The sequence below is a fragment of the Notechis scutatus genome, chromosome 2, assembly GCF_049901735.1.
Source record: "Notechis scutatus isolate UNSWTSFEM ecotype Mainland chromosome 2, rNotScu1.2, whole genome shotgun sequence".
NCBI lineage: Eukaryota > Metazoa > Chordata > Lepidosauria > Squamata > Elapidae > Notechis > Notechis scutatus.
In genome coordinates, this window is record NC_142010.1 from 27,525,957 (window position 1) to 27,547,551 (window position 21,595).

A 21,595-nucleotide genomic window follows, 5' to 3' on the forward strand; every position below is an offset into this window, starting at 1 on the left:
GTGTGGGGAGTGCTCAAAGCCAAATGCCCTCTGACGCTGCAGAGGTGCAAGGTAGACCCAAAGAATCATTACAGGCCAGGAGATTTTTCCATTGATGGCATAATCTCTGCCACTCAGGCTACATTTCAAAAATTAAGTTTCAAAATATCTCCTGTGACTCCAGTATCTGGGTAAGTCAATCTAGGTATGTCAATCTTCCTTCACTGCATCAACAGATTTAACAGAGTTGGAAGGGACATTGTAGGTCATCTAGTCCAACCCCCACCCACCCACCCAAGCAGGAGACCCTACACTATTCCTGACAGATGGCAGTCCAATCTCTTCTTGAAGGCTTCCAGTGATGAAGCTCCCACAACTTCAGAAGGCAAAGCTGTTCCATTGGTGATTGTTCTCATGGTCAGAAAATTTCGACTTATTTCTAGGTTTAATCTCTCCTTGTTCAGTTTCCATCCATTATTTCTTGTCTGGCCTTTGGGTGTCTTGAAAAATAGCTTGACCCCTTGCTCTCTGTGGCAGCTCCTCAAATTCTGGGAGACTGCTATCATGTCTCCCTTGGTCCTTCTCTTCGCTAAACTAGCCGTGCCCATTTCGTGTAATCGTTCTTCGTATGTTTTTGTCTCCAGTCCCCTAAACATCCTGGTTGCTCTTCTCTGCACTTTTTCTAGAGTCTCAGCATCTTTTTTATAGTGTGGTGACCAAAACTTGATGCGGTATAACTTCCTTCCAGAGGTTGTGACTGCTCCAACACTGAAAGTTTTTTTAAAAGATGTTGGATAACCATTTGTCTGAAGTGGTGTAGAGTTTCCTGCCTAAGCAGAGGGTTGGACTAGAAGACCTCCAAGGTCCCTTCTAACTCCTATTCTATTCTATTCTATTCTATTCTATTCTATTCTATTCTATTCTATTCTATTCAGTATTCTAGGTGTGGTTTTACTAAGGCTTACTAGAGTGGTGTTAGTACCTCACTTGGTCTTGATTGTATCCCTCTGCAGTAGAGCTACTGTATTTCTGACTTAGTCCAAAAGTTCCAGCTATTTCACCTTGGGGGATTTATTTTAGACCCTGAAACTGATGAGCTTCCTTTGAAGTTCTCAAGTACATTAATCAAGCAGGGATCTTCTGTTTTTCTGAGGAACAGCCACTTTCCTTGACATTCTTCGAACACAGCTGGACTGTGTATAGGTAGCTCTTCCCTTCTGCTACTTGCTTCTGCCATAAAGACATCAACATTGATTCGAAAAAGCAGGAATACTAATTTGCTTTCCTACACTAAAAAGGCAATAGCCTCCCCTTTTTGTTTTTTGGTTCTTACATTCAATCATAATATGAAAGAATCCCAGATCAGCTGTTATTATTTCATTGCATTATCATATCTGTGATTCCTATTGTGAACTGACCTCAAATACCCTAATCCTAAAATGATTTCAAGGAAAATTAAGCTCAAGTCCAAGACTTTAGAAAGTGGACATCAGAATATAAACCTGTGCAGAAATCAATAACCTAATGACTTGGTCAAGAGTCACAGCTTCTCATTCTCTTCATGAGTTTATGCCTAAGTGTGCACTTAATGATGCTATCTTTAGTAAAAGTAGGTCAAACAACACCAATATTAAATACTGGAGAACAAAGAGAAAAAACAGAATAATTACAATTAGTCTGAAATCTTAGACCAACTGAAAGGATAGTGACAATCTCAAGAATAAGCCAAAGCTAACTCCTTTGGATCTAAGTTGAACTGAGTATCTTAAAATGAAATATAAATTGAAAGAATCTCATATTTTAATCAAAATATGGAAGATTTCTGGGGAGAACTCTTAGCCTTGTTAGGAAATATAAAACAATCCATGGGAAAATATGTCATCAGCTATCACACACTTGGTTAGTGCTTTTGAAATACAATCAGATGTTTTATTAATATAATATATAAAAATTCCATTTCAATCAAACAGTTGGGTACAATTGTTTTGAGGCAATCATAATCAAAGTGTTTACAATAATATTCATCACAATAACATTAATACTAACAATAACAATAATAACAATAGCAATAATAACAATAATATTTTGTTTGTCCATTTTAACAAATTTCCATTTTAACATTTATCCTTTTTATGTCCTTCTCTTTCTAACTTCTGTTTTTATTATCTAACCATCAATAAAATGAGTCCCCTGTCAAAAAGCATTTCATTTCTTCTTTGTCCTTAATAGTAAGCATTAGTCTATCTATTTCTGCACATTGTAGTATTTTCTTAATTATATCCTCATCTGTCAGGATCTCATCACACTTCCATTTTTGAGCATATACAATTCTAGCTACAGTTAATACATGTAAAATCAAGTATATAGTCTTTTTATCATATTTTTCTGGTAGAATATATTGTATTAGTTTGCAGTTTCTTATTTGTTAGATCGGGTAGATCGGTTCTCAGGAAGACGCGAGACCAACAGTGAACATTCAGCCCTTTATTTACTTTAAATCAGTACAAAAGCCTTGGAGCTGCGGCAATCCTTCATATAGGGCTGCTTGCGGCTCGCCGGCCAATGACAGGCATTCGAATTCCCCGCGATCAGTTTGGCCAATCGCGGGCGATTCGTCGAGACCCAATCATGGCCGGTCAGTCGGCCAATCGGGTTATGGTCTGTGTGGACCAATCGGTTTGCAGTGTTTCAAGAATGTTAATATAGTACACCCCTCCCCTCTTGGTTCAGTCCTTACGTAGGATGGTCACGTAGTCGCGCAAGTAGGCGGGGCGTCGTACCTGCCTAGTTGACCTGCGTGGCTCAGTTGTTGTTGAGTCTTCGACCAGTTCGGACGGGCTCCGTGTCGCTCTCAACTCCGTTGATGGAACTGCCTGGAAGGGTTAGCCGGGCCTATGGCTGCAACTCTCACCCGGTCTACCTGGTTCGGTCGAGTTGTCGGCTCTGTCGTTCCCGCCTGGTCTTTCCGGGCTGGTGGAACTGGCTTGGCTGCTCCTTCCAGGTGAAGCCCCCGTCCTTTCCTCTGCGTGGTCTCCTGGTGAGTATTGCTGGTTAATTTGTGGGTTTTTGGTGGGTGTTCCTGGTTTTTATGTTGCGGTTTCCCCCCCTCTTCCAGTTCCTTTAGTGGTGTTTTCTGGTGGTGTTTGTAGGCTGTCTGTGTTGGTGGCTAATCTTGACCTTAGTTGGTCGATATGCCTTTTCCAATTCCGCCCATCGTCTGTTTGTAGCCGGTATGATCAGGGGCCTGTTACCTGGGTTATTTTCGCAGGTACCCAGATGGGATCCCCCGTGAAGTTTTTTACGTAAACGGTGTCCCCTGTTTTAAATGCTCGGTTCCTGCTTGATGAGTCTGGGGGTTTCTCGGAATTATATGTGGGGTGCAGTCTATCTAATTTGGACCGTACTTTTCTGCCCATAAGTAGTTCTGCTGGGCTTTTGTTGGTTGTCGTGTTGGGTGTTATATGTTGTATGAGTAACAATTTATTTATTTTTTCCTGTATATCCCTGGTTTCGATTTTTTGAATGGCTTTTTTTGTGTATTGAACCATGCATTCCGCCCACCCATTCGCCGCCGGATGAGCGGGCGCTGTCAACGCGTGCCGTATCCCTTTTTCTGCCAGGAATTTTTGAAAGGCTAGTGCGGTAAATTGCGGGCCGTTATCCGACACTAGTACGTCTGGCAGCCCATGTGTGGCAAAGAGTTTACTTGGTTTTTTAATGACGGCTTCTGTGGTTGTTGTTTTCATGTTGCTTCCCTCCAGCCAATTGGAGTAAGCATCTACGGTGATCAAGAACGTGTGCCCTCTGGTCGGCCCGGCGAAGTCTATGTGAATCCTAGACCAGGGGCCCCTGGGGGTTTCCCATTCCAGGATTGGCGCAGTGGGGGGACTTGACCTGGTTTCTTGGCACCTTTTGCATGCGGCTACCCAGGTCTCGATTTGTTTGTCCACCCCCAGCCACCAGGCATAACTCCTGGCCAGGGCTTTCATTTTAACGATGCCCAGGTGCCCCTCATGCAACATTGATAGTACTGTTTTTTGCAAAGTTTCGGGAATTACAACCCTGTCCCCCCACAGTATGCAGCCTTTCTGGGTAAAGAGTTCTGTTTGCCGGTTCCGGAAAGGTTTGAAGTGTTCGTTGCTGTTATTTTCCGGCCACCCTTTTCCAACCCAGCTCAAGACTCGTGCCAGCCGCTTGTCTTTATTTGTTTCTCTGGCAATGTCTGGCACGGTCAGAAGGGGGTTGGGCAATGTCTCTACCTGCAGGGTTGTTGTTGTGGGTGCTGGGTCATCCTCTTGGTCTGGTAGGGGGGAGCGGCTTAACGTGTCTGCATGTGAAATGTTCTTGCCGGGTCGGTGCATTAGCCGGTAGCTGTAGGCGGCAAGGAACTCAGACCACCTTGTCATCCTAGGCGACAGGATGTTCGGGGTGGCCCTGTCCCCTGCCAGGATCCCTAGCAGCGGCTTGTGATCGGTGATGATAGAAAAGGTCCTACCGTAGAGGTACTCGTGGTACTCGGAGATGACTGCTAGGGCCTCCTTGTCTAGCTGGCTGTAGTTTCTCTCCGGCTTGGATAGTGTTCTCGAGAAGAAGGTGATGGGTGCCTCCTTTCCATCCGGTAGCATGTGGCTGAGGACGGCCCCGATGCCAAAGGGCGACGCGTCGCATGTCACGGCTAGCGGTAGAGTCTCGCTATACTGAATGAGAACTGCGTCCGAGGTTAGTAGTTCCTTTGTGCATTTGAAAGTGTTTTCCTCCCACTTCCCCCAGGTCCAAATGGCTGTTTTATCCAACAGCCTATGCAAAGGTTCCTCCACGGTCGCCTTATGGGGGAGGAAAACATTGTAAAAGTTAATCAGTCCTAGAAAGGCTTGCAGTTCAGTTTTGTTTCTTGGTCTAGGGGCTTCCTTAATGGCTCTGAGTTTTTTGTCGGTGGGGTGGATTCTGTGCTTGTCAAGGAGGTAGCCCAGGAACTCAACCCTTTCGGTGCACAATTGGCATTTCTCTTTTTTGACTTTTAGCCCAGAGTCTTTGAAATTTTGTAGTACCTCCCTCAGGCGGCTTTCCAGTTGGGTTTTATCGGTAGCCGCCACTAGCACGTCATCAAAGTAGGGCACCACTCCCTTGATCCCCTGAAGCAGCCTTTCCATTAAGCTCTGGAAGACCCCCGGTGCCACGCTGACTCCGAATTGGAGTCTATTACATTTGAAGGCCCCTCGGTGGGTTACAATAGTTTGTGCTTCTGCCGTTTCAGCATCGACTGGCAGTTGCTGGTACGCTTGAGCCAGGTCGAGCTTTGCGAAGACCCAGCCTCCCCCCAGTGAGTGCAGGAGGTGCTGTACTACTGGGACGGGGTAGGCGCTCTGCTGCAGTGCGTGATTAAGGATGGCCATGAAGTCACCACAGATTCTTATGGACCTGTCTGGTTTGATCGGGGTGACTATGGGCGTCTCCCACCGGGCATGGTCAATTGGCTCTAGAACCCCTTGCGTGATGAGCTTGTCTAATTGCTCATTGATCTTGGGTTTGAGTGCGAATGGCACTCGCCATGGTTTGAGGCGGATTGGGGCAATGCTAGGGTCTAGATTGAAGGAGATTGGGGACCCCCAGTACTTGCCTAGGTTGCTGTCAAAGACTTCCCGGAAGTCCCTTGCGAGCACTGCTTCCCAGTCGGCCTCAGTGATGTGGTTGATGCCCGTCACCTCGATGTCTAGTGGCGCGAACCATTGTAGTCCCAGCAAGCTCGGGTGGTCTCTGTCCATGATGGTGAGTGGAAGCACCTCAGTCCATCCCTTGAAGGTGATCTTGAAATGGCCGATTCCGACTACAGGGATGCGGTTTCCCTGATAGTCCTTCAGGATTAGTTTTTGGCTCTGCAGTTCGCGTCAGTGAAGGGTAGGCACCAGGCACTTGATTGTGCGCCAGGAGACCATGGAGAGATAGGACCCGGAATCCACCTCCATCTCACATGGTTGATCCTCAATGCCTACCTCCACATACACCTTCCGGGTATCGATGGTCGAGGAGTGGCCGATGACGACCATCTGATGTGTCTCCTCTGTTGGCTGTGCCTTGCTGAGCCGCCTGCTCCGGCTGTCTTGGCTCCAGCAACTCTTGGTATGGCGGTCCTTGGTTCTGGGGGGGTGGCGTCCCATCTCCGGGGGCTGCTGGCTCGACGCCAGGGGCTGTAGTTCCGCTTGTTCCAGCACACCTTGGCAATGTGCCCCCGCTTGTTGCAATGCTGGCAGATGGCATCCAGGAAACGGCATTCCGAGCGGGGGTGATCGCTTCCGCAGCCGGCGCACTGGAACCTCGACTTACGTTCACTGAGTTCCCGCCGCTCGCGTGCTGCCTGGAGTCGGTGGATTTCTTCTTCCTCGTCCTCAGTGTCAGAGAGGGAGTCGACGCTGCCATGGTGGGTGGCGGTGGTCACCCAGTGGCTGGTTTCTGCGTGCTTCTCTGAGGCTGGGGTTGTCTCGATGGCCGATGGCCGGTCCGCTGCATTTGCCTGCCTCATCCGCGCCGCCAACTTTCGGGTTGCCTCTGCTGCCGTTGCCTCGGTGATGGTGTCGGCGAGGGAGATGTCGCCCTTGGCCATCAGCCTGCTCTGTAGGATGGGGTCCCTGAGTCCTAGGACGACTCGGTCTCGCAGGGCCTCATCCATGTCGGTGAACCCGCACAGACCCCCGAGGTCCCTCAGCGCCGCCACAAAGTCGCTGATGCTCTCATTCTCATGCTGGTTCCATCGGTAGAATTCGTGCCTTCGGATGAGGGTGGGCACGGCAGGGGCATAGTGGTTTCGGAGTATGGGTTCAAGCTCGGCCCAGTCCATCTCTTTTACATCGGCGGGCTTGGGTAGGGCTTTGGCCATCTTGAAGACCGTGGGCCCGCAGTGTGTTAAGAACAGGGCCCTTTTTTTCTGCCTGTTGGCATCCTTGAGGTTGCTGCACTCCAGAAACATCTGGAACTGGTCGGTGTAGGATTCCCAATCCTCAGCAGCCGGGTTGAAGGGTGTGGGTGGCGAGGTACTGCCGGCCATTCTGCGGTTTATGTTGTGCCGCTCGCCACATGCTCGGTTGGTCTCTTGTCTCACGATCCCATCCTCGTCGCCAGAGTTAGATCGGGTAGATCGGTTCTCAGGAAGACGCGAGACCAACAGTGAACATTCAGCCCTTTATTTAGTTTAGATCAGTACAAAAGCCTTGGAGCCACGGCAGCCCTTCATATAGGGCTGCTTGTGGCTCGCCGGCCAATGACGGGCATTCAAATTCCCCGCGATCAGTTTGGCCAATCACGTGCGATTCGTCAAGACCCAATCATGGCTGGTCAGTCGGCCAATCGGGTTATGGTCCATATGGACCAATCGGTTTGCAGGGTTTCAAGAATGTTAATATAGAACATTATTAGTTTCATGTTATATCATTTCAGAACTGCTTTCACCCATTCAGAAGAATTCTTGGGCTAAGTCAAATTAGAAGTAATTTTGCAAAACCAGAATCAATAAAATGTTAATTTCATTGACTAATGCATTATCTTTTCAGGATAACATTGACACAATACTGGAAAATCCTTTCCTTCCTTTTTGCTATCCAGGAGATTAACCGGGAATCCCGTTTCTTGCCCAATATCACTCTGGGTTATAATATCTATGAAAATTATTTCAATGCAGGGAAGACTTCGGATGCTTTGCTGGACCTGCTTTCGGATGGGGAGGCCAATGTCCCCAACTACAGTTGTGGGAGGCAGAGAAACACAGTGGCTGTTCTGGAAGGGGCTGAGACTGGCTTCTCCATCCAGATATCATCCATGTTGGGCACCTACAAAATGCCACAGGTGATTCTTTGCTGAGAAGATACATTTTAATTGTGCAGCTTTTGCTCGAAGGTCCTTCTGGGACAGAATTGGAGTCTTGCATTTTGGCTTTCATGGGTCTCAGATAAAACACCACTTTTCCTTTCTTTTCAGGTTAGTTACAACTTTGTTTCCCCGATTCTGAAGGACAAAACTCAGTTTCCTTTCTTCTACCCAATGCTCCCTACTGAAGGGTTCCAGTACTCAGGGATGGTCAAACTGCTCCTCCATTTTAGGTGGAGTTTGGTTGGTCTGATAGCTCCGGATAGTGACCAGGGGCAGAAATTCATGACAACGTTGACCCCCCTGCTGATACAAAATGGCATTTGTCCAGTTTTATCACAGCGATTTTTAACCACCACTCGTAATATCGTCGTAGATTTGCCTCCATATCGGAACTGGAAGCAAGTGAATGTCTTTCTTTATGCTGCAGAACTCGATTCGATCAATGCAGGAATAGCAATTCTAGACTGGGTACAGCAAAGACTTAAGGAACCTGCTGCAGGAAAAGTCCTGGTGACAACGGTGCTCTGGGACTTAACTTTCTATTTGATAGACCAGGGAATTTCCTTTCATTCCATGCATAGCATTGTTTCCTTTCTTTTGAAGACGAATCAATTGACAAAGTGCGGTGGATATAGGAAGCTTTACGTCTTCATTAAACACTTTGCCGAAAATTCTTATACGTGCTCAGAGACCAAGGATGACTTTTCGGTGAAAGTTTGGAGACGGTGCAAAGAAACAGATGAACTGGAGACTTTGTCCTTGGAACAGATGGGTCAGATCCTTTGCTTAGACAACTATTACATTTACGAGGCCATCTGGACTGTGGCATGGGCCTTACACGCAGCCTATTTTTCCAGATCCAAGAGGACAAAGACAGAAGGCAGTAAGACATTGGAATTTTCAAGGCTGAAGGCTTGGCAGGTATTTCTTTCCTGATACGTGCATCTCTCCTTCAGCCAAGAATTCATTTTGGGACTGTAAGAACTGGGCAGCTCTTCTGGAATATAAAATCACTTATTCTGAATACAAAAAAAGGAATTAATTTTCAACTTTCCATTCCTCTCCCTTTGGCATTCCCTCCATTCCTTTCCCTTCTGTAGCAATATATTCTCCTTTTAAATTGGTTGTCAAAAAGAATGTTACAAGCTACCTTTTCCCTCAATCAAATGTCTCTTAATGTCCTGCTTATCTTTGCAAGCAAGTAATCAGAATAGAGCTTGGAGGTCATCTAGTCCAACCACCTGCTCAAGCAGGAGACCCTATACCATGTTGAAGCTCTTCTTAAAATCTCCAGTGATGAAGCACCCACAACATCTGAAGGCAAGGTCTTCCACTGGTTAATTGTTCTCACTGTTAGGAAGTTCCTCCTTAATTCCAGGTTGCTTCTCTCCTTGATCAGTTTCCATCCATTGTTTTTTGTCTTGCCTTTCAGAGCTTTGGAAAATAAGTTGACCCCTTCATTTTTATGGCAGGCCCTCAAATACTGGAATATTGCTATCATGTCACTCCCTGGTGACAAACAGAAGAAAATTGAGCCAGGGCATGCCTCCTTAGTCCCATAAGATCAACTACAGGGGAAATTCTAGAGACTCTAAAAAGAGTACAGAGCAGACCAACAAAGAGGATTAAGGGACTGGAGGCTAAAACCAGGGGTGGGATTCTTTCCACCAGTTCACACCTATTCTCTAGAACCGGTTGTTAACATTCTAAGCAGTTCGGAGAACTGTTTGTTAGAAGAAATTACTGGCCTAATCCTGTAAAGAAGGCAGGAAGGAAACATTCTGGTGTTGCTTACAGAAACTGCCTCTCCGTTAACCCTTATTACATTCTTGGCAGGACTAGACTTCCTGTCTTAGGAACATCTCTGGAGTTTTTTTCCCCTTCTTTGCTGGTACTTTGCTTGTGTGGAGTGACCATTCAAAGTTACAATGGCACTGAAAAAAGTGACTTATGACCATTTTTCACACTTATGACTGTCGCAGCATCCCCACAGTCATGAGAGGCCAGGTGAGGAGATGCATGCCTCGATGTGAGTGATGTTGAGTTGGCCACACCCAGCCAATAACATGACCACCAAGTCATGTTCACCCAGTCACATGACCACCAAGCCATGCCCACAACCTACGCCATGCCCACAGAACTGGTTGTTAAAAAATTTGAATCCCACCCCGGCTAAAACATATAAAAAACAGTTGCAAGAACTAGGTATGTCTAGTTTAATGAAAAGAAAGACTAGAAGAGACATGATAGCAGTGTTCCAATATCTCAGGGGCTGCCACAAAGAAGAAGAGGGGGTCAAGCTATCCTCCAAAGCCCCTGAGGGCAGGACAAGAAGCAATGGGTGGAAACTAATCAAGGAGAGAAGCAACTTAAAACTAAGGAGAAATTCCCTGACAGTAAGAACAATTAATCAGTGGAACAACTTGCCTCCAGAAGTTGTCAATGCTCCAACACTGGAAGTTTTTAAGAAGAGATTGGATAACCATTTGTCTAAAATAGTATAAGGTTTCCTGCCTAAGCAGGGGGTTGGACTAGAAGACCTCCCAGGTCCCTTCCAACTCTGCTATTATGTTATTCTGTTATTCTCTTCTGTAAGGAAGTCAAAGGGATCAGTCTGCCATGGTTTTATCATGTGTGTTCAATTGTCATTTCCTTAGAGATGTATACAAAGAAAGATCATTAGAGTTCATAAGTCTGGAATGAGATACTTTCAGGGAAGTTTTCCAATAGTTTCTTGTTTCCTTCAATGGTGTCACTAGCTCAAGCAGTTTAGGATAATTGGGTTTTTTATGTTGGTTATTATGAACTGGGACATCCAAGAATATCTGTACAGTTTGAATACAGCTTATTAAGTGGGCTTCTTCATTTGTTTTAGCAAAAGACCAAGAAACCCATAATAAATAATAACCGATCACCACAATTTATTAACTAATGTTGGAAACTGATGTAATTGCAGGCATTCAACCAATAAACCAATTGGAAGTTTGTGGAGCAGGTTTCCCACAAAGCTTTTGTGGCTCTAGTACAAGGCGATGATAGAGAGATGAGTTGGTAACCTCTAAGCGTTTAATTCCATGATAGGTGAGAACACTTTACACAGTGTTGAGCTATAGTGGAGCTGTGGTGGCACAGTTGTTAGAATGCAGTACTGCAGGCCACTTCTGCTGCCTATTGGCTGCCTGAAATTCAGCAGTTCAAATCCCACCAGGCTCAAGATTGACTCGGCCCTCCATCCTTCTGAGGTGAGTAAAATGAGGACCCAATTGTTGGGGGCAAGAGGCTGACTCTTTAAACCACTTAGAGATGGCTATAAAGCACTATAAAGCAGTATATAAGTCTAAGTGCTATTGCTATTACTATAGGATAGTGATGGCTAAACATTTCAGCACCAACTTCCCAAAGCACTCGCGTATGCATCCCCAAAATTCAATATGTGTGTGCCCCACCCCGCAAATGCACACGCATCCCTGTGCATGTCTCTCCATGCCCCCCGTGCATGTGTGGCAGAGATCCCAACACCAGTTGGCTGGCAGGAGACGTATGCGCATGCACTGCAAAGCTGAGCTGGGGCAACGGCTCATGTGACCACAGAGAGGGCTCTGCGTGCCACCTCTGGCATATGTGCCATAGGTTCACTATCACAACTATAGGTAAAGATAAAGGTTCCCCTCAAACATATGTGCTAGTTGTTTCAGGCTCTAGGAGGCAGTGCTCATCTCCATTACAAAACCAAAGAGCCAGCGCTATCCGAGGATGTCTCCGTGGTCATGTGGCCAGCATGACTGAATGCTGAAGGCGCACAAAATGCTGTTACCTTCCCACCGAAGTGGTCCCTATTTTTCTACTTGCATTTTTTATGTGCTTTCGAACTGCTAGGTTGGCAGAAGATGGGACAAGTAATGGGAGCTCACTCCATTGCGCAGTGCTTGGGATTTGAACCGCCGAACTGCTGACCTTTCTGATTGACAAGCTCAGCATCTTAGCCACTGAGGAGAAGGCAAAAAGATGAAAATATCATGAGAACATGCCAGAATTTCAAAAGCCTCTTCACTCAGAAACTGGGGGGAAATCAGAGGTGATATTCAGCAGGTTCTGACTGGTTCTGGAGAACCGGTAGTGGAAATTTTGAGTAGTTTGGAGAACCGGCAAATACCACCCCTGACTGGTCCCGCCCCTATTCTCCACCTCCCAAGTCCCAGCTGATCGGCTGGGTCTTCTTTTGTTGCCCTGCAGAGGAGAACAGAGTTGGAAAGCAGGTTAGTGGGGTAGGGAGGGAATGGGATTTTGCAGTATCCTTCCCCTGCCATGCCTACCAATCTACACCCACAGAACTGGTAATAAAAAATTTGTATCCCACCACTGGTGGAAATGTAAAATGCTTAGCATTCGCACAACAGACACAAAATGTACACATCTGCTAAGAAAGCTGTTTTAAATGAAATAGACTGGACAAAGATAGTTGGAGGAAAGGGAAAAAATCAAAGTAACCTTGCCTAGATAAAAGCTGGAACAGGCTTTCAAGTCTCATAATATCCTCCAGACGTGGCAGGTCAAGAAACAGACAATATAGGGACTCCAGGTACAGTATTCTATTTTTCCATGGGCATAATTACAGAATCCAGAAACTATTCAACTATTAAGGATTATAATTCAAACATTGATAGATTGTCTCCTGGAAAACTTGGGAAAAATGAATCTGAGATCTTCACTGTTTTCTTGTCATACAAATCAATTACTTTCCACAAATATCCTATCTAAACATTCCCATTTTCTCTTCCATTCCAGCTTCATCCCTTCCTTGAAAACCCTGAGATTTACAATGCATCCATAAATGGAGTTCTTCTGGATGAGAAAGGAGATCTGACAGCTGATCTAGTCATTGTCAACTGGCTGTTTCTCAACAAGTCAATTAAAAAAGTCCTGATTGGCACCCTAGAAAAACAGGGATCCCTGGATTTCACCTTTATGGTCCATCTGAATGGTGTGACATTGATGGATCAGCTGAACAAGGTAAGAAAAACATTTTTCAGTCTTTGTGACTTTCTTGTCAACAGGATTGTTTTCTTGGGATCAAGAGGGATTTTGAATATCATCAAACTTAGAACTACACCGCCTTTGGCCTGACCTAAGCTTAGTACACAAAATTGCCTGCTACAACATCCTACCTATCAACCACAATAACACATGGGCAAACAATAGATACAAACTCAAAGTAAACTGCTCCAAACTCAATTGCAGAAAATATGACTTTAGCAACTGTGGTCAATGCTTGGAGCTCATTACCTGACTCCGTTGTTACATCCTCAAACCCCCAAAATTTTAACATTAAACTGTTTACAGTGGACCTCACTCCAATCCTAAGAGGTATATAAGAGGGCATGCATAAGCACACCTATGTGCCTACCATCCCTTTCCCACTGTTCCCATTTATTCGTACCCATTTATTATGAATATACTTATACCTGTTTATACTTATATGTTATGTTCATACTTGTTTTCTCATACATGCTTGACAAACTAAACTAAATAAATAAAACACCCTCTAAGACAGGCAACAATACTTTGGTTAGATATTAAACTCTCTGTGAGAAATATATCCTTACCAAGAAAGAAAAATATTTGTAGCTCGGAACTGACATGAGGGGTCCTTGATGATCTCTGAACTTGTAATTTTCTTGCGGACATTTCATTACACAAACTAGGTAACATACCAGTCTACAACACACAGTCCTTTCAGCAGTTCCAAGAAGGCTTCACACCTGTTTGCACCACTCAGGTGACCCTGAGGACACAGATAAACCCCCAGGTGGCCTTAACAGCTTGCTAAAAGAATGCAAATGACCAGCTGTCTGCAAGAAGTATAAATCCTTCCATTCCCCACCATCCAATCACAGCTGAAGAAGCTTCTTAGATAAGAAGTGAAAAGTTTTCAAAGAAAAACAAGCCAGTCCAGTTGCACCTTTAAGTAACATTATTAGAGTACTTAGCTGGGTAATGAAACATCTGCAAGAAAATTGCCAAGATCAGACAGCACCAAGGATCTATCAATATGTCCAGTAGTGCAATTCAACCGGTGTAACAACCGGTTTGGTGAGCACGCACTTCGCGCACGCATGCACAGCATTTAGAAAAGACCATTTTTAGCTATAATACTTATCTTCTGCTGCATCCCCAGTGAGTAAAAGAGCTGATGCGCGGCAAACTGCCCTGCCGCATGAATCAGCTGTGCTCAAAAATAAGGAAATAAAGCACAGGAAAAGGGGAGGGGTGGGCAGGTGGGGCCAAATGTTCACCAGAACTACTGGTTCACCTGACCGGTCTGAACTGGTAGAATCCCACCCCTGAATATATCCTTAATAATTTAAGAAAAGTTTCACTATTCTGTGAAGAGAAATACATTAGAGCCAGTGTCAGCCTTTAAGAACCTTTCTTCTGCTTGTCTTTCCGACTGTCATAGTAATGGGGGGGGGGGTAAATTGGGCTTTGTGGTGGGGGGAAGAGTGCTGGAGGCTTGAGAGGGTGAACTGTAAGACTTGGGAAAACTTTCTTGTTTATGCTTACTTGCTTATTGCACAGCCGTGGCATCTAATCTATCCAGGCCAAGGTCAATGGCCAGATGTCTGAATCACCACCTGAAGATGCCCCAGATGACATTATACACATCTTATATTGGATGGCCAGTTTGAACTATTGGGATGGGAACATTGCCATCACTTTGTATATGTGATTTTCACGCCTAATGCCTCAGATCTAGAATTCTTTTGATGCTACCACTTGATTTCCAGGAAAAGTCCTTTTCTCTATAACAGTGGAGTCAAATGGTTTCTTTCTTGGATTTTGAATGGAGCCTCACCTAACAGCCAGGTTAGGCTCAGGTTCATTTCAAGGGGTGGGATTCAAATCTTTTAACAACCGTTTCTGTGGTTGTGGCTTAGTTCGTGGATGTGGCTTGGTGGTCATGTGACTGGCTGGGTGTGGCCAATGCAATATCACTCACATCGAGGCACGCATCTCCTCGCCTGGCCTCTCATGACTGTGGGGATGCTGCAACAGTCGTAAGTGTGAAAAATGGTCATAAGTCACTTTTTTCAGGGCCATTGTAACTCTGAATGGTCACTCCACACAAGCAAAGTACCAGCAAAGGAGGGGGGAAAAACTCCAGAGAAATTCCTGAGACAGGAAATCTAGTCCTGCCAAGAATGTAATAAGGGTTAATGGAGAGGCAGTTTCTGTAAGCAACACCAGAATGTTTCCTTCCTGCCTTCCTTACAGGATTAGGCCAGTAATTTCTTCTAACAACCAGTTCTCCAAACTGCTTAGAATGTTAACAACCAGTTCTAGCGAATAGGTGCGAATCTGTAGTATCCCATCCCAAAAGAAAAATAATCCATTAAAATTTACCATGATCATTTCAACATGTAAATTTAGAATCCAAATTAAAAACAGAAATGTACAAAAAAAATTAGAAAAGAAGGAATGGAAGCAACAAAGTAGATTGTTGAAGTTTCTTATATAGATTGACATACATTTACTAAAGCTAAGCCTTGAACTGGAGATCACCAACCCCTTTCTCTTTTCACCATTCCTGGAAATTAAATCATAAATCATTTTCTGGATGGTCTTCCTCCCTCTGCCCAGACTCTGCCTCCTTCCAGGTGTGTGGAAAGCTGCCATCCTGGATTTATGAAGGTGCCTCAGGAAGGGAAGCCCATCTGCTGCTACAACTGTCTTCTGTGTCCTGAAGGAACCATCTCCACCATGGAAGGTGGGTAGCACCAAAGGATGCTGTCTATACATGGGAGAGAAGGAGTGGGCTTCAAAAAATTTAGCAATGGGTTCTCTGCTCGGTTGCTGGGTGGGTGTGGCCATGGTGGGCGTGGCCTAGGCGGCCTCCTGCACCATGGGTGTGAGGGTGTTTTGCACTCCCCAGGCTCCAGAGGCTTTCCTTGAGCCTCTGGGAGGGTAAAAATGGTCACCCTGGGCTCCAAAGGCTCTCTGGAAGTCAGCCTAAATTTGAACAGAGGATTATAGCTTTCTACAGAACAAGGAGCTTTAAGGTAAATGTTACTTTTGCTCTTTTTCAGACACACAACAATGCAGCAAATGTCCAGCCGATCAACATCCAAACAACAACCGAGATAGCTGTGTCCCCAAGATGAAGACTTTTCTATCCTATCAAGAAAAATTGGGGGTCATCTTGATGTCCATTGCCCTGTTCCTCTTTTTCATCACATCTTTTGTCTTGGGGGTTTTCTTTAAATTCCAGGAAACTCCCATAGTCAAAGCTAACAATAGGGATCTCTCTTATATCCTCCTGGTTTGTCTCCTGCTTTCCTTCTTCACCTCCTTCTTGTTCATTGGCCAGCCAAGGAGAGTCACCTGCCTTCTTCGACAAACAGCATTCAGCATCATCTTCTCTGCTGCCATTTCTTCAGTTTTGGCTAAAACCATCACAGTGGTGCTGGCTTTCTTGGCCACAAAACCAGGGAATAATGTGCAAAGATGGCTGGGGAAAAGTTTGGCCAACTCTATCATCCTTTCTTGCTCTGGTCTCCAAGTTCTTCTCTGCAGCATCTGGTTGGGCAGTTTCCCACCCTTCCCTGAGTCTGACATGCACTCACAATCTGGAGAAATCATTCTACAGTGCAATGAAGGCTCTGTCACCATGTTTTATGCGGCCCTTGGTTATATGGGCTTCCTGTCCACCATCTGCTTCACAGTGGCTTTCCTGGCCAGGAATCTCCCTGGGGCCTTCAATGAAGCCAAGCTTATTACCTTCAGCATGCTGGTCTTCTGCAGTGTCTGGGTGTCCTTCATTCCCACATACCTGAGCACCAAAGGGAAGTACATGGTGGCTGTGCAAGTCTTCTCCATCTTGTCCTCCAGTGCAGGACTTCTTGGATGCATCTTCATTCCCAAGTGTTTCATTATTTTCCTAAGACCAGATCTGAATACAAAAGAATATGTGATGTCAAAATAAAATAGACACACGGGTAAATATGTTCCAAAATTTCTGTTAATCATTCTGATAAACAACCCTTAACATTTTAATGTCCTCCCCCCCAAAAGAAAAACATACCTCCAGAAAGTCCAGTAATATTGCCCTTTCAATATCCTGAGCCACAGTGGCACAGTGGTTAATGTGCAGTACTGCAGGCTACTTCTACTGCCTGCTGGCTGCCTGACATTTGGCAGTTCAAATCTCACCAGGCTCAAGGTTGACTCAGCCTTCCAGCCTTCCTAGGTAGGTAAAATGAGGACCCAAAATTATTGGGGGCAATATGCTGACTCTGAAAAACGCTTAGGGAAAGCTGTAAAAGCACTGTAAAGCAGCATATAAGTCTAAGTGCTATTGCTATCATCCCCAGGCAGCACCGATTCCATTTTAGCCAACATAGGTGCCCAAACATGGGAAGAACTTATCATATTGTGAGTCTTATACCCTGTCAAATTGCCTCATGAATAAGTAGCAAAATTCTATTTAGCATGCTCTCTACTTGCAATTGAATCATGCTGTGATCTCACCATAGCAATATAGTGGTGGATATTCCTTCCAATTCTGGATTTTGACATCTGCTCTGTCTCTGGTCTGAGATTCCCTGAGAGAAGCCCATGCTTGCTAACAAGGTCACAAAGACCTCAATCTTAACTTAGCCCTAGAAACATAAGGCCCCCCCAACGCAAACCCAAAGTCACTCAGCCTTGCCAGGGTTCAGCTGAAGTCTGTAGATCGGGCTGTGAGATAGGGCTTAGCTTACAACTCTAAGGACTCTAATATAGCAGTTACAAAAAATGGGAATAACCAAATGTGAAGACTTGAAATCAGCTATTGATCAATATAATGGATAAAAATCCTCATTCTCGTGACATTTGCTATAGTTTGGTGAGCTGTACAAAAGAAGTAAGAAAAAAGGGAATATGCTTCCCACATTTTATTTATTAGCTTTATTCAAAAGAGGAGAAAACATCAACCTCAGTGGGTCTTTGGTTGATTTGACAGTATAACCAAAGTCTACCACAAATAGAGACCAACTCTATATCTGTCTATCTATTTATCTATATCATCTATCTATCCATCCATCCATCATCTATCAACCAATATCATCTATCTATCTATCTATCTATCTATCTATCTATCTATCTATCTATCTATCTATCTATCTATCTATCATCTATGTATTAATCTCTATACATCCATCATTTATCAAAATCAACATCTATCTGTCTATTTATCATCTATCTATATCATCTATCAATCTGTTTATCCATCCATCCATCTATCTATATTTATCTATCTCTATCATATATTAATCCATCCATTCATCTATCCACCCATATCTACCTATTCATCTATTTATCTATCATCTATCTACCATCTATCTATCTATATCATCTATCTATTAATCTATCCGCCCATCCATGTAGCAATCAATATCTATCATCTATTTATCTATCTATATAATTGATTAATCTATTCATCCATCATCTATCAATCCATATCTATCTTCTATCTATTAATATATCTATCCATCATCTATTAATATCTGTCTATCTATCTATCTATCTATCCATCTAACCATCTATCATTTACTATGTTATCCAAATTGTTGTTTGTAGAGACTGACAATAAGGAGGTATTCTCTATATTCCTAGCTAACACCCAAGAAGATAGGCTCAAGATCCAGATGGATCTTGACAGACTAGAACACTGGGCCATATCTAACAAAATGAACTTCAATGTAGAGAAAAGTAAAGTCCTACACTTCGGCAAGAAAAACCAAAAGTACACATATAGACTGGGTGAAACCAGGCTCAATAGCAGTAACTGTGAGAGGGATCTTGGAGTCTTAGTGGACAACCAGCTAAATATGAGCCAGCAGTGTGCAGCAGCAGCCCAAAAAGCTAATGCAATCCTAAGTTGCATTAACAGAGGGATACAATCAAGATCAAGGGAAGTACTAATGCCACTCTATAAAGCCTTAGTAAGACCACACCTAGAGTACTTCATCAGGATTGATCACTACATTATAAAAAAGATGTTGAGACTCTAGAAAAAGTGCAGAGAAGAGCAACCAGGATCATTAGGGGACTGGAGGCTAAAAAATACAATGAACGGTTGCAGGAACTGGGCTTGGCTAGTCTAGTAAACAGAAGGACCAGGGGAGACATGATAGCGGTCTTCCAATATTTGAGGGGCTGCCATAGAGAGGAAGGGGTCATGCTATTTTCTAAAGTGCCTGTAGGCCAGACAAGGAACAACGGATGGAAACTGAAGAAGGAGAGATTTAACCTGGAAATAAGGAGAAACTTTCTGACAGTGAGAACAATCAACCAATGGAACAGCTTGCCCTCAGAAGTTGTGTAAGCGCCATCACTTGAAACTTTCAAGAAGAGATTGGACTGCCATTTGTCAGAAATGGTGTAGGGTCTCTCGCTTGGGTGGGGGGTTGGTCTAGATGACCTACAAGGTCCCTTCCAACTCTGATTATCTGTTATCTGTGAACACATGTAGCCATGCCAGAGCTGCAGTGGTAGGTGGCTCCCAACAGGTCATAGCCATGAATCTTGCCTCTTCTGAGTTGCTGTTCTTTATGTTCTATGTGCATTTCTTGGAGGATGGCCTTGTCTATGTTACTGTCCAATAAAAGTTTGAAAACATATTGGCTCTTGGATCTGCTGAGCCCCTCAACATTGATTTGGCAAATTTGAATAATATTCCTGGTGCCTCTTTTTATTTTGGCCTGAAAAGGTCTTTTCTTTTTTCTTTTCTCATTTTTGTAGCTGAGTAGTCTGGCTGCCAGCAGTTGCTACTTCATTTAGTTCATGCTCCAGGATACACCACGAGGAGGTGAACTAGCTTCACAGGCTGAGAACATATACCGGTTCATTTATATTTTTTTAATATAAATTAAACTTCATTCAATGGTTATATGGCCAAAACATGGATATTAGAATATAAATCTTTTTTAACATTTATATTTTATGGTGTTTACTAAACTAGGTGAAATGTTAATATATATTGTTAGCAGGAGTGGGATTCTACCAGTTTGCACCTATTCTCTAGAACCGGTTGTTAACATTCTAAGCAGTTCAGAGAACTGGTTGTTAGAAGAAATTACTGGCCTAATCCTGTAAGGAAGGCAGGAAGGAAACATTCTGGTGTTGCTTACAGAAACTGCCTCTCCGTTAACCCTTATTACATTCTTGGCAGGACTAGATTTCCTGTCTCAGGAACTTCTCTGGAGATTTTTTCCCCTCCTTTGCTGGCAGCATTCAAAGTTACAATGGCCCTGAAAAAAGTGACTTATGACCCTTTTTCACACTTACGACTGTTGCAGCATCCCCACAGTTATGAGAGGCCAGGCGAGGAGATGCGTGCCTCGATGTGAGTGATGTTGAGTTGCCCACACCCAGCCAATAACATGACCACCAAGTCATGTCCACTACCTAAGCCATGCCCACAGAACTGGTTGTTAAAAAATTTGAATCCCACCCCTGATTGTTAGTCCAGGATGATATTACATAAGCTAAATAATAAATAGCATTTAGACATATACGGCTTCATAGTGCTTTACAACACTCTCTAAGCAGTTTACAGAGTCAGCATACTGCCCGCAACAATCTGGGTCCTCATGTTAACAACCTTAGAAGGAATGGAAGGCTGAGTCAACCTTGAGCTGGTGAGACTTGAACTGCCAATGGCTGTTGTGGCTTGTTGGCCACCGGCATCTCCAGAAGCCAAATCAGAGGAAGAAGAGGAAGGCGTGGGAATCAGAGTCAGCATCAGGGCAACCTAGGAGCTCCGAAGGGGAAGAGGGAACGGAGCTGGCAGAGAAAGAGGCAGAGACAGAGACAGAGCCTGGGCCATTCATCAGTCCTCAAATGGACAGTCAACAGCCCCCAGGTCTGGTGGTAGCTGGTGTTGAAGAGGAGGAACAGCTGGGTCCAGTGCCTGATGTATGGCTGTGTAGAGTTGTTTTAACTAAGCATGTGCTTAATTACGGTCTTGGTGAGCCTTGGTCAGAACAGGCTGAATGGTCTTCATTCTTCTGTCTGCCTGTCAACACAGAGGGACCATCCAATCCTGTGTCTCATCTCTCATCCTAGTGGTCACCACTAAGATGTGGCCAAAGAGATTTGAGATGGACTATCTCAGTAAGTATTATCAGGGCAATGCCTAGAGGTGGAGCTCTCACCTCATAATCAGGAGGCTGTGAGTTTGATCCTAGAGAGCAGCAGATATTTCTCTCTCTGGGTGCAAAGACAAAATATCTGCTGTGAGCTCCACATAGGCATCAGGAAGGGCATCCGGACAGTAAACTCTCAGCTCCAATCAGTTGCCCTGACCCCATCCCGAAGCAAGGGTTTTTGCAAGATCATTAACAGAAAACTCAGTAAGTATAATGAATGTACGCCCATCCCTTTCTATTCTGGTAATATAGGACAGGGGTCCCCAGTCCCCGGGCTGTGGCCCACAACCAGGCCGCGGCCTGTTCAAAACCAGGCCACATGAGAAGTGGGCCAGTGTGGGTGCAGGTGGCGCCCCAAAGGCTTCTCTTCTCTCTTGCATAAGTGGAGCTGCATATGCATACATGCACACCGGCCCACCGCTTGTGCAACCCAGTTTCCCTCTCCCCCCCGAACTAGGGCACCAATCCACCTACTCCTAATGCTCCAAAATCAGAATGGTGAGAGCAGAGGCTGAGTGGAATGAGTGTGCCCTTCTCAGCTTCGCAGACTCACTGAGGCTGCCTGCACA

The 21,595-nt window shown here is 44.7% G+C and overlaps 2 protein-coding genes across 2 annotated transcripts in view; one reads left to right on the forward strand and one right to left on the reverse strand.

Annotated features, from left to right (window-relative positions):
* LOC113432072 (vomeronasal type-2 receptor 26-like) overlaps nucleotides 1-21,595 on the reverse strand; it is a 492,433-nt gene that overhangs the window by 102,450 nt on the left and 368,388 nt on the right. The window lies entirely within an intron of this gene.
* LOC113425998 (vomeronasal type-2 receptor 26-like) lies at nucleotides 96-17,415 on the forward strand (the record flags this gene model as incomplete). Its single annotated transcript, XM_087952857.1, has 6 exons — nucleotides 96-184; nucleotides 7,521-7,812; nucleotides 7,945-8,757; nucleotides 12,622-12,846; nucleotides 15,475-15,601; nucleotides 15,921-17,415. Coding segments are annotated over 6 exons (2,442 nt in total), but the record flags the coding sequence as incomplete, so codon positions are not given.